Source organism: Bufo bufo, chromosome 1, assembly GCF_905171765.1.
Source record: "Bufo bufo chromosome 1, aBufBuf1.1, whole genome shotgun sequence".
NCBI classification, from domain to species: Eukaryota; Metazoa; Chordata; class Amphibia; order Anura; family Bufonidae; genus Bufo; species Bufo bufo.
In genome coordinates, this window is record NC_053389.1 from 797446902 (window position 1) to 797464936 (window position 18035).

Sequence of the window (18035 nt, forward strand, 5' to 3'; positions counted from 1 at the left end):
CACTAGAGTCAAACACTACTCTAATTTGACCTGGTTTCTTTGGGTGGTAAACCCCGAATATGGGTAAATACCAACATTCTTCTGAGTTTTTAAGGGTGGGAGCTACCTCAGCATGACCATTCTCAAATATTTTCCTCATGAAAGTAAAGAATTGGTCTTTCATTTCTGGCTTCTTGTGAAAGCTACGTCTTAGAGAGACAAAACGTCTGTAGACTTGCTCTCTGTTGTTAGGCAATTGTTGTCTTTGAGGCCTGAAGGGAAGGGGTGCGACCCAACTATTTGTTTCATCTTTAGTGATTTCCTTTTGCATGGTTTCTAAAAACAATCTGTCTTCGTGGGACATTGCTACCTGATTGTCCTCCTTGGTCCTTTGGAACACTGAGAAACCTAAGTGCTCTTCGTCACTGTCACAAGCTATGTCGTGGTCTACAGAGTCTATGAAAGAACAAGGTAGTTGAGTACTATGTGGCAGTTCTTTTATGAGGAAGTTGTTTTTACATGGTTGGAAAATAGAGGGACGTCCATTATCTAATGTGCTTGTGAGCATGCTATTAATGGAGGTTGGTTTGTGTATGCTTCCTAAGCAGACATCTCCTACTATGACCCATCCTAGGTCATGCCTTTGGGCATAAGGAGCATGATGTGGGCCATTAATCTGTTCTCTAGTTTTATGAACTTGTAAGATATCTCTCCCTAGGAGTAGGATTATCTGAGCGTTAGGATCGAGTTTTGGTAAGAGATGGGCTATACGCTCTAAATGGGGGTGATGTATGGCTACCTCTGGTGTAGGGATCTCGTGTCTATTATCAGGGATTTGGTTACATTCAATAATAGTTGGTAAGGAAAGACACGTTTTACCATCTATGGATTCAATTAGGTAGCCACTAGCTCTCCTCCCCGCTGTTTCTACAGTACCCGCACAAGTCTTTAGAGAATAAGGAGTGTTAGGCCCTTTGATGTTGAAAATGTCAAAGAAAGTAGATTTGGCTAGGGATGCATTACTTTGGTCATCTAGGATAGCGTAAACATTGATGGCTTTGTCTCTGCAGCCCTTTGGGTATACTTTTGTTAGGCAGATTTTTGAGCAGGACCTGCCGCCTATGAGTCCTTTACAGACTTCAGTGCATTGTGAAGTAACTGCTGGTTGGTTAGCTTCAGAGTTACTTTCCTCCCCGCCATGCTCTCTGGCACCGTTACTCTGTGATGAGGTCCATGGGAAAGGCCCAGGATGTAAGGCCGTGTTGTGATCTGAGTTGTTGCATTCAGTGCATTTTACACTAACCTGACAGTCTTTGGCAATATGTGATGTTGATGAGCAGCACTTGTAGCAAATGCGGTTCTCCTTGAGGAAGGCTTTGCGATCTCCTATGGACATTTCTCTAAAGGCTCTGCACTTCAGAAGAGGGTGTGGCTTCTTGTGTAGAGGGCACTGCTTACCAGGATCTTTGACTGTTTCGTGGCTGGCGGAGCTGTAATGCCTGTAAGAATCTGCAGGTGAAATGTTAGTTTTGTGCACTGCCACTGATCCTTTGTGTGGTCTATGGTCATAGGGAGTGGCACAAGACTGTGATAGATCAAAGCTAGGGTCATTACGAATATTGGCCTGTAGCCTTACAAAGTCAACAAACACACTGAAGGGAGGGAATGGCACATTGTGGATATGTTTGTACCTTGACCCGTGGGAGACCCATTTCTCCTGCAGGTTGTGGGGAAGCTTTAATACAATCGGTTTGACACCTCTTGCAGTGTCGAGGAAAGCAAGCCCTGGTAAATCCCCTTCGGCTTTGGCAACCTGTAATTCCATCAGTAGATCACTTAAATCCCTAAGTTTCTGGAACCCTTTGCTAGATATTCTAGGGAATTCGTCAATTCTTTTAAACAACGCATCCTCTATGACCTCTGCAGAACCATAACATTCCTCAAGTCTATCCCAGATCATTTTTAGGCCAATCTCTGGGTAGTTTATATTAATATCCCTGATTCTCTTGGCATGTTCTACAGAGTATTTTCCAAGCCGATCTACAAGGAAGTCTATCTCCTCACTGTGTGACAGACCCAAGTCTTTTGTAATGTTATAAAAGGAGGCCCGCCATGCTCTATAGTTTTCAGGGCGATCACTGAACTTCGCCAGTCCCTTTGTAACTAGCTCACGTTTAGTAAAGAACCTGGCAAAGTCTATTGTGCTCTGGTTACTACTAAGGTTGGTTGGAGGTGGAAAGTCACAGTGAGAGTGTGGTGGGCGATCATACCTGTATGGAGTCTCTGACTTAGGCCAGCCCATATCATACCGTCTTGTGGGATAAGGTGGCTCTGCAGGCTGGACTGGAAGCTGGCTTCCTTGGTGTGCAGGGAAGTTAGCTGGAGTTTTGTCACGTGGCTCTGGGCTCTCTTGTTTGTAAGACTGGGTTCCGAGCGTGACTCTTTCTTTTGGACGGTATGATTCTTTTGTGGCATAGGTGACGTCTTCGGTTCCTGGGAATGGATCAGCATTGCTGTTTGGTCTAGAGTGTTGACAGACGTACTCTGAAGTGCGTTGTACAGGATCTTGCTGGCCGAGTTCTTGGCTAAGCACGCTGTGGTGACTTCCGGTTTTCTTGTATTCCATTGCTTCCAAGAACTCTGCTTCAGCTATGGCGGCTGCCGTTTCTTTCTCTACGGCGAGTTTCTCTAGCTTCGCATCTAAGAGGACCTTTTGCATGTCTATTGAAGCCTGTTGCATTGCTTTCTCAGCCTCTAGCTGTGCCTTTTCTTCTTTCATCTTCATTTCTTGTTCGGCAAAGGCTGCTTTGACCTTCGTGGCTTCTGCCTTTGCGCGGGCAATGGCAGCCGCATTGCTAACGGAAGACGACTTAGTGGAACCATCCTTCCTTGATCTTGTCTTGTAGCTTGATACTGTGCTACACGACATGGTGTTGGTGAAGACACTTAACTGCGTGGAGACTACTGTGCTGTGGAATGCCGGTCGCTGTGCTTAGAGAGCTGTCACAGTATGCAATCGAATGTGTCTACATTGCTTGAAGCGGCTATCTCCTTGCAGCACTGGACTGTATAGAAGTTGCTGTGGTGTCCGTTTGCAGATATTGCGTGGACCGTAACAGACTTCTGTGTAGTCAGGTGCATCTCTCTCGCTAGAAGTCGTCGTTTACTGTCCTGTTCTCACAACATGTACCCCCGGGGTCTGTATGCAGTTCAACAGGCAGATATCACCATTCTACTAGTTAATAAGATGAGACTTCTTTCTGTAATCTGTGGTTTTATTAACCGGCAGTAGATAAGGTAAACTATAAGAAAATGAACATACAGGAACTGAATATACAGTACAGTGTACACAAAACCAATACAAAACATGAATTAATCCCTTACCGACGATGCTTAGTAGGAGACACACAATGTGCAGCTGCTCCTTCATGAGGTGAGGAGAAAAGGAAGCAGGAGCCTGTCTCTTTCCCAGAAAGCACTGTGAGCAGGAAGTCAGGTGACCTAATGAATATGCATAACTTAACAAGGCAAAAGATGCACTTACAGATAAAGGTCACTAGATGGTGCTGAAGGCACACAAATGAACAGACAATAGTGAAGACAGCACACTCCCCATGCTGTTCCCGAACCGTTTCAGTGGTGTTTCCATCAATTTCTGACATTTTCCTATGAACCAGGTACCCTCCCCTCTTCATAGCAGGGGGTGCCTGGTTCAATGCTCGGGTTCTCTCATTGACTTCCACTATACTAGTTAGGACGTAGTCTAAAATATAGTTTGCACGACTCCCTGAACCGTTTAAAGTCGTCACTTCCCCCGGAAAACCTATCCGGAAGAGCGAACTTAGGTTCAGGGCAGGCCTCGTTCCCGCTGCTGGAAGTCACCGCCTGTGGTCTCTGAAACAGCGAGACGGCTGTGCGGAGGTCAGCCACCTTCAAAGACAGTCCCTGCATACGATTGACCAGTGCAGAAACAGTATCCATAGCTGCACTGACACAAACAAAAATGACAGTTTTTAGGCAGTTTATAATGTCACAGGTAATGGGGAGGGGATAATACCAGATAACACACAGAAGGAATAGACCGGAGTCTAGGCCTCAAAGCTAAGGGACAGTGATGGTGACCTTCTAGGAATCCCTAGACCTCTCCCTGACTCCTGCCAGTATGAGTAGACCCTGAAGGTGAAAATACTCATACACCGGAACCTAAGCCCTGGAGACCCTGGAAGTCCCTAGGAGAGGTGGCAGGGAATGAGACTACTGATTCCTTCCCAGATGAAGGACCAGCATCTTCCTGAGGCCTAGACAACAACACACACAAGCGAACAACAACAATGCAAAACAAAATGCCGTTAGCTTAAAGAAGGATGGACGAGCAGGAGATCCAAAGGAACAACACACCAGCACAACCAATTCCAGCAGGAAATATCAACCGCATGTTAAGCAGTGTGAGTCAGTAATGACCACAAGCTGCACCTAACAAGAGGTGTGGTCATTACTAGAGTTGAGCGAACAACTGGATGTTCGGGTTCGAGAAGTTCGGCCGAACTTCCCGGAAATGTTCGGGTTCGGGATCCAAACCCGACCCGAACTTCGTCCCGAACCCGAACCCCATTGAAGTCAATGGGGACCCGAACTTTTCGGCACTAAAAAGGCTGTAAAACAGCCCAGGAAAGGGCTAGAGGGCTGCAAAAGGTAGCAAAATGTAGTTAAATCCCCTGCAAACAAATGTGGATAGGGAAATGAATTAAAATAAAAATAAAATAAATAAAAATTAACCAATATCAATTGGAGAGAGGTCCCATAGCAGAGAATCTGGCTTCATGTCACCCACCACTGGAACAGGCCACTGTCAGATATTTAGACCCCGGCACCCAGACAGAGGAGAGAGGTCCTATTGCAGAGAATCAGGCTTCATGTCATAGCAGAGAATCAGGCTTCATGTCATAGCAGAGAATCAGGCTTCATGTCATAGCAGAGAATCAGGCTTCATGTCATAGCAGAGAATCAGGCTTCATGTCACCCAACACTGGAACAGGCCACTGTCAGATATTTTTAGGCCCCGGCACCCAGACAGAGGAGAAAGGTTCCATAGCAGAGAATCAAGCTTCATGTCAGCAGAGAATCAGGCTTCATGTCATAGCAGAGAATCAGGCTTCACGTCAGCCAAAACTGGAACAGTCCATTGTCAGATATTTAGGCCCCGACACCCAGACAGAGGAGAGAGGTCCCATAGCAGAGATTCAGGCTTCATGTCATAGCAGAGAATCATGCTTCATGTCACCCAACACTGGAACAGGCCACTGTCAGAAATTTTTAGGCCTCTGCACCCAGACAGAGGAGAGGTTCATTCAACTTTGGGTTGCACCGCAATATAATGGTAAAATGAAAATAGGATTGAATGAGGAAGTGCCCTGGAGTACAATAATATATGGTTATGGGGAGGTAGTTATAAATGTCTAATCTGCACAAGGGATGGACACGTCCTGTGGGATCCATGCCTGGTTCATTTTTATGAATGTCAGCTTGTCCACATTGGCTGTAGACAGGCGGCTGCGTTTGTCTGTAATGACGCCCCCTGCCGTGCTGAATACACGTTCAGACAAAACGCTGGCCGCCGGGCAGGCCAGCACCTTCAAGGCATAAAAGGCTAGCTCTGGCCACGTGAACAATTTGGAGACCCAGAGGTTGAATGGGGCCGAACCATCAGTCAGTACGTGGAGGGGTGTGCACACGTACTGTTCCACCATGTTAGTGAAATGTTGCCTCCTGCTAACACGTTCTGTATCAGGTGGTGGTGCAGTTAGCTGTGGCGTGTTGACAAAACTTTTCCACATCTCTGCCATGCTAACCCTGCCCTCAGAGGAGCTGGCCGTGACACAGCTGCATTGGCGACCTCTTGCTCCTCCTCTGCCTTCGCCTTGGGCTTCAACTTGTTCCCCTGTGACATTTGGGAATGCTCTCAGTAGCGCGTCTACTCGCCCATCTTCCTATCACGCTCCAGCGCAGGAAGTAAGGTGGGCACATTGTCTTTGTACCGGGGATCCAGCAGGATAGCAACCCAGTAGTCCGCACACGATAAAATGTGGGCAACTTTGCTGTCGTTGCGCAGGCACTGCAGCATGTAGTCGCTCATGTGTGCCAGGCTGCCCAGAGGTAAGGACAAGCTGTCCTCTGTGGGAGGCGTATCGTCATCGTCCTGCGTTTCCCCCCAGCCACGCACCAGTGATGGGCCCGAGCTGCGTTGGGTGTCATCCCGCTGAGAACATGCTTCATCCTCATCCTCCTCCACCTCCTCCTCATCCTCGTCCTCCTCATCCTCCAGTAGTGGGCCCTGTCTGGCCACATTTGTACCTGGCCTCTGCTGTTGCAAAAAACCTTCCTCTGAGTCACTTCGAAGAGACTGGCCTGAAAGTGCTAAAAATGACCCCTCTTCCTCCTCCTCCTCCTCCGGGGCCACCTCCTCTTCCATCATCGCTCTAAGTGTTTTCTCAAGGAGACATAGAAGTGGTATTGTAACGCTGATAACGGCGTCATCGCCACTGGCCAAGTTGGTGGAGTACTCGAAACAGCGCAACAGAGCACACAGGTCTCGCATGGAGGCCCAGTCATTGGTGGTGAAGTGGTGCTGTTCCGCAGTGCGACTGACCCGTGCGTGCTGCAGCTGAAACTCCACTATGGCCTGCTGCTGCTCGCACAGTCTGTCCAGCATGTGCAAGGTGGAGTTCCACCTGGTGGGCACGTCGCATGTGAGGCGGTGAGCGGGAAGGCCGAAGTTACGCTGTAGCGCAGACAGGCGAGCAGCGGCAGGATGTGAACGCCGGAAGAGCGAACAGACGGCCCGCACTTTATGCAGCAGCTCTGACATGTGGGTTAGTTGTGAATGAACTTCTGCACCACCAAATTCAGCACATGCGCCAGGCAAGGGATGTGCGTCAAACCGGCTAGTCCCAGAGCTGCAACGAGATTTCTCCCATTATCGCACACCACCAGGCCAGGCATGAATCTCACCGGCAGCAACCACTCGTCGGTCTGTTGTTCTATACCCCGCCACAACTCCTGTGCGGTGTGGGGCCTGTCCCCCAAACATATGAGTTTCAGAATGGCCTGCTGACGTTTACCCCGGGCTGTGCTGAAGTTGGTGAAGAAGGTGTGCGGCTGACTGGATGAGCAGGTGGAAGAAGAGGAGGAGGAAGCCGAGTAGGAGGAGGAGGCAACAGGAGGCAAAGAATGCGATCCTTGGCGGCGGAAGGACGTGCGCCAAAAAGCTCTTCGCCTGGGGGCCAGCCGCCACTACAGTTACCCAGTGTGCAGTTAGGGAGATATAGCGTCCCTGGCCGTGCTTACTGGTCCACGTATCTGTGGTTAGGTGGATCTTGCCACAGATGGCGTTGCGCAGTGCACACTTGATTTTATCGGATACTTGGTTGTGCAGGGGAGGCACGGCTCTCTTGGATAAGTAGTGGCGGCTGGGAACAACATACTGTGGGACAGCAAGCGACATGAGCTGTTTGAAGCTGTCTGTGTCCACCAGCCTGAATGACAGCATTTCATAGGCCAGTAGTTTAGAAATGCTGGCATTCAGGGCCAGGGATCGAGGGTGGCTAGGTGGGAATTTACGCTTTCTCTCAAATGTTTGTGAGATGGAGAGCTGAACGCTGCCGTGTGACATGGTTGATATGCTTGGTGACGGAGGTGGTGGTGGTGTTGGTGGTACATCCTCTGTTTGCTGGGCGGCAGGTGCCAATGTTCCTCCAGAGGCGGAGGAAGAGGCCGAGGCGGCAGCAGCAGAAGAGGTAGCAGGGGGAGCCTGAGTGAGTTCCTTGTTTTTAAGGTGTTTACTCCACTGCAGTTCATGCTTTGCATGCAGGTGCCTGGTCATGCAGGTTGTGCTAAGGTTCAGAACGTTAATGCCTCGCTTCAGGCTCTGATGGCACAGCGTGCAAACCACTCGGGTCTTGTCATCAGCACATTGTTTGAAGAACTGCCACGCCATGGAACTCCTTGAAGCTGCCTTTGGGGTGCTCGGTCCCAGATGGCGTGGCCAATAGCAGACGGACTCTCTTGGCGGCGGGTGTTCTGCTTTTGCCCACTGCTCCCTCTTTTGCTACGCTGTTGGCTCACCACTGCCTCTTCCTCCGAATTCTGAAAGTCAGTGGCACGACCTTCATTCCATGTGGGGTCTAGGACCTCATCGTCCCCTTCATCGTCTTCCACCCAGTCTTCCTCCCTGACCTAACGCAGCAGTTGGCACCTGTGTTTCGTCATCATCAGAGACGTGCTGAGGTGGTATTCCCATGTCCTCATCATTTGGAAACATAAGTGGTTGTGCGTTAGTGCATGCTATCTCTTCCACCCCTGGGGAAGGGCTAGGTGGATGCCCTTGGGAAACCCTGCCAGCAGAGTCTTCAAACAGCATAAGAGACTGCTGCATAACTTGAGGCTCAGACAGTTTCCCTAATATGCATGGGGGTGATGTGACAGACTGATGGGCTTGGTTTTCATGTGCCATCTGTGCACTTTCTGCAGAAGACTGGGTGGGAGATAATGTGAACGTGCTGGATCCACTGTCGGCCACCCAATTGACTAATGCCTGTACCTGCTCAGGCCTTACCATCCTTAGAACGGCATTGGGCCCCACCAAATATCGCTGTAAATTCTGCTGGCTACTGGGACCTGAGGTAGTTGGTTCACTAGGACGTGTGGCTGTGGCAGAACGGCCACGTCCTCTCCCAGCACCAGAGGGTCCACTAACACCACCACGACCATGTCCGCGTCCGCGTACCTTAGTAGATATTTTCCTCATTGTTACTGTTCACCACAATAAGAAAAAAATTATTTGGCCCAATGTATTGAATTCAAATTCAGGCCTTTTTTTACAGGCACCTAACACTATCTGGCTATCTATTTAGGTACCGTATTACACTAATACAGGCACAGCAGTAACGACAGATTTAGCTGAATATAAATTGTAGGCCTAGTATTTAGGCGCTGGATGACAGGTATTCCTTTTACGGACAGAATTAGACTTGGAAATGCACGGTAGCGTGTGAAGTTATTGAGGATGACCCTATCCGCACCTTCAATCTAATATACCTACCCTTTTATGGATAGATTTACCTTGGCCTGATAGAGCAGAAACCACTAATTTAGGGACTTGCTAAGTTGGGAATTGTATTCAACCCAGAACAAAAACTGTGCTTCGGCAGACAGCAGACAGTATTACAATTGGCTAGCCACAGCTGAAACACCAGATTTAGGGTACTGCTATTTTGGCATTTGTATTTTTACCCCTCAATAAAATAGCAAGCACAGCCAAGCCCCTGATGTAGGATATAGCAAAAAAAAAAAAAAAACACTATTGATGGTTAAAAATGGACTTGGTGGCAGCTTGTGCTGGCGCACCACAAGACACAAAATGGCCGCCGATCACCCCAAAAAAAAGTGACTGAAAAACGCTCTGGGCAGCCTTAAAACAGTGAGCAATTGAATAGCAGAGGTTGTATGATACACAGCTGTATATCGATCACTTCAGTAAATAAATCCCTGCCTAATCTCGCCCTAACAGCAGCAGCTGCATCCTCTCCCTACACTGATCAGAGCAGAGTGACGTGCGGTGCTACGTGACTCCAGCTTAAATAGAGGCTGGGTCACATGCTGCACTGGCCAATCACAGCCATGCCAATAGTAGGCATGGCTGTGATGGCCTCTTGGGGCAAGTAGTATGACGCTTGTTGATTGGCTGCTTTGCAGCCTTTCAAAAAGCGCCAAGAAAGCGCCGAACACCGAACCCGAACCCGGACTTTTACGAAAATGTTCTGGTCTGTGTCACGGACAACCCAAAATTCGGTACGAACCGGAACTATACTGTTCGCTCATCCCTAGTCATTACCAAACAACACCCTGCAAGATGAAAACAGAGAGACTGTCAGATACCCTCACGTGCCACTAGTCTCTCAGATCTTCTCACCTCTGTCATGGGAGGGACCGTGATAGTTGGTTGAGCTGGTGTGTTGTTTCTAGGTTCTGTAGACATCTATGTGGAATCAGCTGACAACTGTGTAAAAGAAGTGTGCTCTTTCACGCTATGGTAGGCTCTTGGTCCTCTGCACAGTTCTTTATACCTGACGCTAACATCGACCTGTAAGGCTGAGTTCACACCTGAGTTATTTGGTCAGTTTTGGCCCCGTAACTGCCCAAAGAAGTGAATTGTGCAGTGATTCTAAGAGCGACGCCTGTCATCTGCGTGTCATACTGACTCACAGTTTTGTTTCACTACCACAGCAGACTCCCTATGCGTGTTGCTGCAAGGCACAGTGTTCTACACTACTATACAGGCTCTCTGCAGCCAGGAAATAGCTGTTTTTTAACGTGATTCGTCACAAATTAAGATCAAATCAAATCTTTTTGGAAATTTCGGCGAACCGACCTAAGGGAATTTTTGAGAAATTAGCTCATCTCTAGATATCATATATAGTATGAGTCCATATATATATATATATATATTTTTTAGGACTGGTGTACAACAACACAGATCCATAATATGGTCATAGACAAGATCCCCAACCTCTATACATCAATGTATCACTAATAGCTATCTGCCAGTAGTTTCCTTTTATGAGACAACAAATTTCACACATTTGAGTCTCTTTTCTCTGACATTCATGCCTTTTTTGTACAGATAATGAACAAAGGAAGGATAATGAAGGTGGGGACACAGGCGAGGGTGAAGGGCCAGCCTCTTGTGACTATGGTACTGCCAATAACAGAAGAATTTATCCCTTCATTCCGCATTTTGGCATACTATACCTTGACCACTGGAGCAGATCGGGAAATTGTGGCTGACTCTGTTTGGATTGATGTGAAGGATACCTGTATGGGGACGGTAAGAAAATTCACAATTAGAGAGAATAGTATCAGTATTATGTTTCTATCTATTTTAAAACAGAGGATAATTCTGCAATGTGCATGCTCTGGGAAAGTTTGGCCAATCAGCTTTTTTAATAGCACACATTGTTTGGTATATACAGGTCTAGCAGCCACCTAATGATAGATTCAAACTTATTTTATGTATCCAATGGTCCAAAAATATAATACCATGATTGCTGTTTGCCATTGACTGAGTTCTCCTCTTCCAGTTCATGTCTTTTCCTAACCTTCTGTCCCATTTACTTAAATTCCTTCCCTTCCTCTTTCCTTTTCACTCCTCCTTCTTCCTTTTTCCTGGTGTTACCAACTGCTCTGGAGCCACATGCTTAGAGCCCAAGTGCTGAATTGTCGCTTTACGGAGGACAGGCAGGCCACCGGAACACCAAACAAGGCACAGAACAAACAGAGTGATCTCCGTAAAGCATACTGTCACGTTGCGGAGGACAAGCAGACCATTTGAACATCTTGCAAACAGGACACAGGCAGATTACAGACCAGGAAACCAACTGAATACTTTATTACAGATGTTAAGCAGATTAGGCAATAATGGTAGCCCTACCACTAAACCAAGTGCAACAGCAAGGCAGAAGGCCAAACCCAGAGGGCATAGAGCCAGTGAGCCCCTTTCTTCACAGAAACCCTGTGGTGGGGATGAACTTGACCGAGGGCTCACTGGTCGCACCTCCAGGGTGGTCCCAGTACACTTGGCCGTTGCATGCAAAGAACCACACTGGTGCAAGTGTAGTGTCCCACTAGGTAGGCGTGGGCACTACACAAGGGTCAATTGGGTGACGTGTTACTCCTGCTCACAAGGGACAGAAATATTATATTTAACTATGCATTTAATGTATTTTTCTATGTGTTTTTACATGCAATGTTTCCTCTGTATTATGTATAGCAGGCCTATTAGGGTGTAGTTAGGCATCCTAGACACTAGAGGGAGATAGCGAGCCCCTAGTATAAATGTCCAGGCCCAGACAGGGAGGAGGTAGTTCATAGTCAGGAGTCTGTGGAGACAGAAGTGAGAAGGCACCAGCCAGAGATATGCTGAGGGCCTCCTCCTGACATGCAGCTTGATAGCCCTGGCTGCTAGCTACGTCCAGGAGGCTAGTGAAGAACTCTAGCCTGCCTGTAGATCAAGTGAGCCTCAGTTAGCTCAGAAGATTACCCCAATAGAAGAGATGTTACCTCCTGGGAGCAACCTGCAGCATCCCCTACAGTAAGAACAATACAGCAAGTTCAGATAAGTACCCTGATGGGCAGAAGTACTATAAAGTAAAGAGCAAGGGTCCATACTGGAGGCAGGATTTATATACCAAGGATTAAAGCCAGCAATTAGGCATCCGGGCCTTGGGATCCAGCCAGCTAGAATAGCTAAAGGCGATAGAGCAGTATTGCACTGCAAAGCATTAACTGTTTGCCCTCCAAGTATCTTGCATGATTAATACCTGCCATTATTGAAAGAAAACCTGCTTGTGGAGTATTGTTCAAGGGACTGCATTATCCTCTACTGTTACTGTCTGTACAAAGTTGGACTATTTTTCCACCAAGTAAAGCAACGTTTGGTTTACCAACTGTGTACTCATTTAATACTCCTACAAATCGGTGTGCCACCGTTACAGGCACTGGCGTCACGAATCTTAAAGGTATCTTACCTAAGGCACTCAAAACACCTGCAACATCCAGGGCACCTCACACACCATCAGGCCAGGTCCCTATCTACAGAGTGTGCCCCAGAGGAACTAGTGTCTGCCTCTCCTTTCACTGCCGCATTCCTGCCCAGGGTTCTCCTCAGAAAAGTGAGTAACCCTCGATTGCCCATACCGTGACCTCACTGTCGCTATACCCTGCAGGTCTGGCGTGCTGCACAAGCACCAACGGAATGGACATTAATCAGAAGACAAACGAGAACCAGCAGACAAGAAGATGCCTGGACCCCATGCAGAACAAAAGCATGGCGGTCACAGGCAGAGCTGCACACAGACTAGATGTCCTCCCTCTGGAGAACCCAGAAGCCCTCTCACAAAGGCAGGACATACACAGGAGAGGAACAGAAGCAGTATGGCACTGCAGACAAGGCATGGAACAGACTGGATCAGAAGCAGTTAGGCACTGCCAGGCTAGACATGGAACTGACAGAATCAGAAGCAGTTACACTGCCAGGCAAAACATGGAACAGACAGGATACAACATTAACAACAATGTTTTACCAGGTGACATCACACAGAAGGACAGATGGCAAAACACCCTGGGTCAGCTGCAAGGGGCTACACCCAGCAATGCACAAGACAGACTGACCCCAAACCCCACTGCTCACAGATAGAAATAGCTGCAATAAGGAGGGCACCTGATAAGCCACACCCAAGAACAGACCAGGGAATGTTAACCCCATCAGAACCAGGAGTAACCTGAGGCACAGAACATACACTCACAAGTGAAAGTTCACACCAGACACAGAATTCTGCAGCCAGCACGCCCAAACAACAACCAGCATACACAGGATAAACTGTAGCCAGTACGAGATTATAGGTAGCCAGCCTACACAACAACGAGTAACAGAACCGCACTGTGATACAAACACAAATGCATGCATAATCAGACCATGTTCACACATGTTGTAGACAATATTAATAGTTGTAATCAGCTCGCATCAAAGTTTGTGTAAGGAAAAAGGTGAATTCCTTCTCTCAGCCCCAGTCAGAGAGAGACACCAATGTTACCATCTTGATTGAAAATTCTGAGCAACCCTCTCCTCCCTGCTCAACCTGTCTTTTATTTACTAACAAAAGGTGTAAAAGGGGCTGGCCCAAGACAAGGATACAGGAAGTGTTAACATGCAGGAAGTGATGTCAAAGGACAGGGCGGGGCAACCAATGTGGCCGGGCAGACAATGCACACGCCCCATCCCTGTATAAGGAAGGATGAGTCATGTCCATTGTCCGATCAGCCAAGTGGCCGCCCACCCCCCATCACTGTCAGCATGGACCTCATTCAATACTGCTCAAAGGTGATCAGTATCTAATAAAGATCATTCTACTGGTTCCCATAGGCTTGAAATTATCTGCGAGGCATTGCTACGGCTATTGTCAGTATACGGTACTAGTATACCGACAAGGCAGATATGCATGTCTTAAAAGCAGATATGTCTCCAAGCCCATGAGAAGGTTTTCATAGTGACTCTTTTACCACTGGTCCCGATTAAGCCAAAGTACCCTCTGCTAGAGCGCTCCTTGGCCAAATCAGACACAGGGAGACAGATGACAATCTATAAAAACACACCCACATCCTAAAGTAAAATGTCTGTATAATAAAATTTCCACAACACACACAAGGCCGCAGCCAGAACGCATTACAGAACCAGCATACATGGGAACACCCACAGGCAGTACAGAAGTGCATGCAGCCAGCCTGAACAGCATCGGTGACAGGAGCCACAGAAATATGGATGTGGGAAGACACAAACACAGGCAACTGTTGACACACAACACTGCAGCCAGAACTCAGCCCCAAGCAACCAGCATACACAGGAGAAAGCCTGCAGCCAGTACGCAAAAGGGCATGCAGCCAGCCTGCACGGCAACAACTGTCACAGTGAACCACACCGTGACATGTATCTGACCCAGAGATATAATCTTAAAACCTTAGTCCAGTGACATCATGTCTGCCCTAAAGGATGTCATCCTTCCTCCATCCATCAATTAAATTACATCAATTTCTATCTCAATCACCGTGGAGTCTTGTCTCATAACTGTTATGATTACAGACAATTTATATAGATAACAGGGTAAAGAGATTCCAACCATGAAGACAGAGGCAGTGATGAAAAATGGCCCCCAGTCTTGGGCTATGGGCCCTTTTACAGCATATAGTGTGGGCAATGATTGGGAATGAGGAAACTTACAGCGATCATTGCTGCTTGCAAAAGAATCTAATGATGAGCAATGATCACTGATATGGGAATAAACAATCTCTACTCTGATCTTTCATCCCCATGCAGTTTCACTGTTTGTCAGCAGCATATCCCTGTTTACACAGTGAGATTTGTCCCCAACAATAAAGAATTTTTGGTGCCACATGAAAGAGCGAATCTCCCAACAAATAGTGAGTTTGTCCGATGTTTGGCGGCATATTTAGGCTACTTCCACACTCACGTTTTGGCTTTCCGTTTGTGAGATCTGTTCAGGGCTCTCACAAGTGGTCCAAAATGGATCAGTTTTGCCCTAATGCATTCTGAATGTAAAAGGATCTGCTCAAAATGCATCAGTTTGCCTCCGTTCCGTTTCCATTCCGTTTTCTCTGACACAATCTGGCACAATAGAAAACGGATCTGTCTCCCATTGACTTTTAATGGAGTTCATGACGGATCTGTCTTGGATATGTTACAGATAATACAAACTGATCCGTTTATGACGGATGCATGCGGTTGTATTATTGTTACTGATCCGTTTTTGGAGATCCATGATGGATCTGCCTAAAACGTGAGTGTGAAAGTAGCCTTACATAGGCCAATTATCAAGAATCAGCATTTTTTATGAACTATCATACCATGGTCGATAGAACTACTGTAGTTGGCACGATCCTTGATCCTATGTTTGTAGCATTCATGCGGACCTAGGAGATGGAAGAGATAATTGTAATGTTTGACTGTTTTTGTACAGCTTGTGATAACAGGAGATAAGTACAAAGACAATGCTGTTCAGCAACCTGGAGCCCTTATGAAGCTAAAACTACAAGCAGACCATAAAGCTACCGTTGGACTGGTGGCTGTGGATAAAGGTGTCTATGAGATCAACAATAAACTAAAGATCTCCCAGCGCAAGGTGAAAAAATAATCAAGCAAAATGTATTACCAAAGTTATTACATATGCAAAGCACAGTGTTCACTGAAAGTCTGTTCTCTTTCTGTTAAGATCTGGGACTTGGTGGAAAAATATGACATTGGTTGCACACCAGGAAGCGGAGCCAACGCACCAGGAGTGTTTTATGATGCTGGCCTTGCCCTGCAGACAAGCTTTCAGATGACAACTTCTGAGAGATCAGGTCATTATTTGTCATATAAACTGTCTTTCAGATTTCAAATGTCATCAAGGATTAAGTTTCGGGTAAATTGGGATCATAGCTGATCACTCGAGTAAGGGGACACTGGTGCTATGTTGAGATGCATGCCCCTTTGGCTGTTGATTAATTTTTAAAAAAGTACCATATGATGTAAATGTAGTATATTGCATGGGTTGTTGACGATACATGATTTATTTCCCCTTTTAAACAGCATGTGTCACGTCACAACAAATTATTGTACTTTCATCCGGTACTGTTCCAACAATAAACACTTCAGGTTATGGCCAACTACTGCCCAAATAAGTCCAAAATGGAACATCAAAATCCGACCACGTCTTTTTCACAAAAGCTGTAGACTAAATTATGGTCAGCAATCATAAAAAGATTTAAATATTACTCAGCAGACCGTTCTGTTTAATTTGTTTTGTACATCCAGAGTATTAGAAACATAATTAGTGCCACTTACAAGAGGTAAAACATTAAGTAATAATTGAGGAACTTTAGAAATGTAAGCATTTTCAAAAGAGCATTTCTTTGAGAAGACCACCCCTTAATCTAGACAAGATATCCCGTGATAGCTTTTCAGCACCATTATAAACTATGTATACTGACCATCATCTTTGAGAGGATCACCCCATGAAAACTTAGTTTTGCAATGCAAGTTTGGGTGATTGTCTCAAAGAGGTTTGACTGTCTTTACAATATGTAAGCCAAGCAGATGGTTGGCAAGGATGAGTCAGAAATAAAGTCATTAACACAGTCAAGATGCAGTAGAAAACTGTCTTCTTTACTGAGATATGGCAGTATAATGGTATGGCTTATAATTATATGTCTTCTCAATGAGAGGAACAAGTCTTTAACTATGGTAAATGTTCTTTTTGGTGACAATTCATAGGTCGCAATGGTGGCTGTCCAACATATGTATCTTCCCAGATACAGGGCTATATTCTGAACAACTTGATACCTAACTCTTCAGCCACTGTCACAACCATGCAGATAGCCCACTTTCCACCTGCTTGCAGCCTCTGTTCTACTGTGGTACTTCCATCTAGCATGATTTAGACAGGGGCACTGGCACATGCCTTCTGTTGGCAGGAAGGTCAGTCCCTTTTAGAGATGTGAGCAAAGCAATGTCTTCATGCTTGGGCATTCTCACACTCTACTGGGCCCAACCACTGTAATTCGCAATCAATTATATTACATAGGGGCCCTAATTACTGGTACCCATCTTAGAGTGGGCATGAGACCATCTAGAACTTATTTCTGGAAAGCCACCAGAACAATAAAGGATGTGAACAATCACACCACTATAAAATACAATAGTTGCATACATCTTGAGTTAAACCTGTGTCAAACAAGGAAAATGTTTCAGACAGAGTTCAAACACAGCAGGAATTCACAATAAAAGTCAGACTTTGGTATAAATACTGTATATAAGCAAGTAACAACATTCCTAACATATCTGGAGGCGGTCACTTCAAGACCTTACATCATTACATGCAGAATCTTAACAAAGTACTGACTAACAGACTTTCTGTAATAAAAAAATAAGGTACATTAGATGGACTTCATGGTCATAAATGGGGGAGCTGGAAAACTTGACACTAGTTATAATGAAAATTATTTGATGTTGATTTCTTCCATAGAATCGTTATGTCAACCAAATCTGAAGCGTAGGAGACGTTCCTCACGCCTGGTGATTCTAGAACCGAAAAAAATAGGTAAAACTGGGACATCAAATAGTCAATTGTCTATATCCCATGCTCCCATGCATGCTTCTATATTTTGTAGAGCAGTTACAAAGCCTACAATGATCTGCTACATATTTCCAGCATCACAATATATAGGGACTGAGAAGAAATGTTGTGTGGACAGTATGCTCAAAAAGCCAATGGCCCAAAGTAAGAGATGAGCAAATCAATCCTAAATGAATTAGGGTTAGGATTTTCATAAAAATTCTACTGCAAAATGAATCACAAGTTTTTGCAGTTCGCTTTGGATGAATCACAAAAAAAGTCACCGGTGCCATTTTACTGTGAAAATTGGCGGGGAAAACTGGAGGGAGGATAAAG

General features: G+C 46.1%; 1 protein-coding gene across 1 annotated transcript in view; it reads left to right on the top strand.

Annotated features, from left to right (window-relative positions):
* Positions 1 to 18035, top strand: part of LOC120988554 (A.superbus venom factor 1-like) — a 413068-nt gene that overhangs the window by 171008 nt on the left and 224025 nt on the right. The window contains exons 13-16 of the mRNA XM_040416077.1: positions 10658 to 10861; positions 15564 to 15725; positions 15816 to 15945; positions 17610 to 17684. Of these exons, the coding sequence (XP_040272011.1) occupies positions 10658 to 10861; positions 15564 to 15725; positions 15816 to 15945; positions 17610 to 17684 (571 nt within the window). The remainder of the gene's footprint in view (positions 1 to 10657; positions 10862 to 15563; positions 15726 to 15815; positions 15946 to 17609; positions 17685 to 18035) is intronic.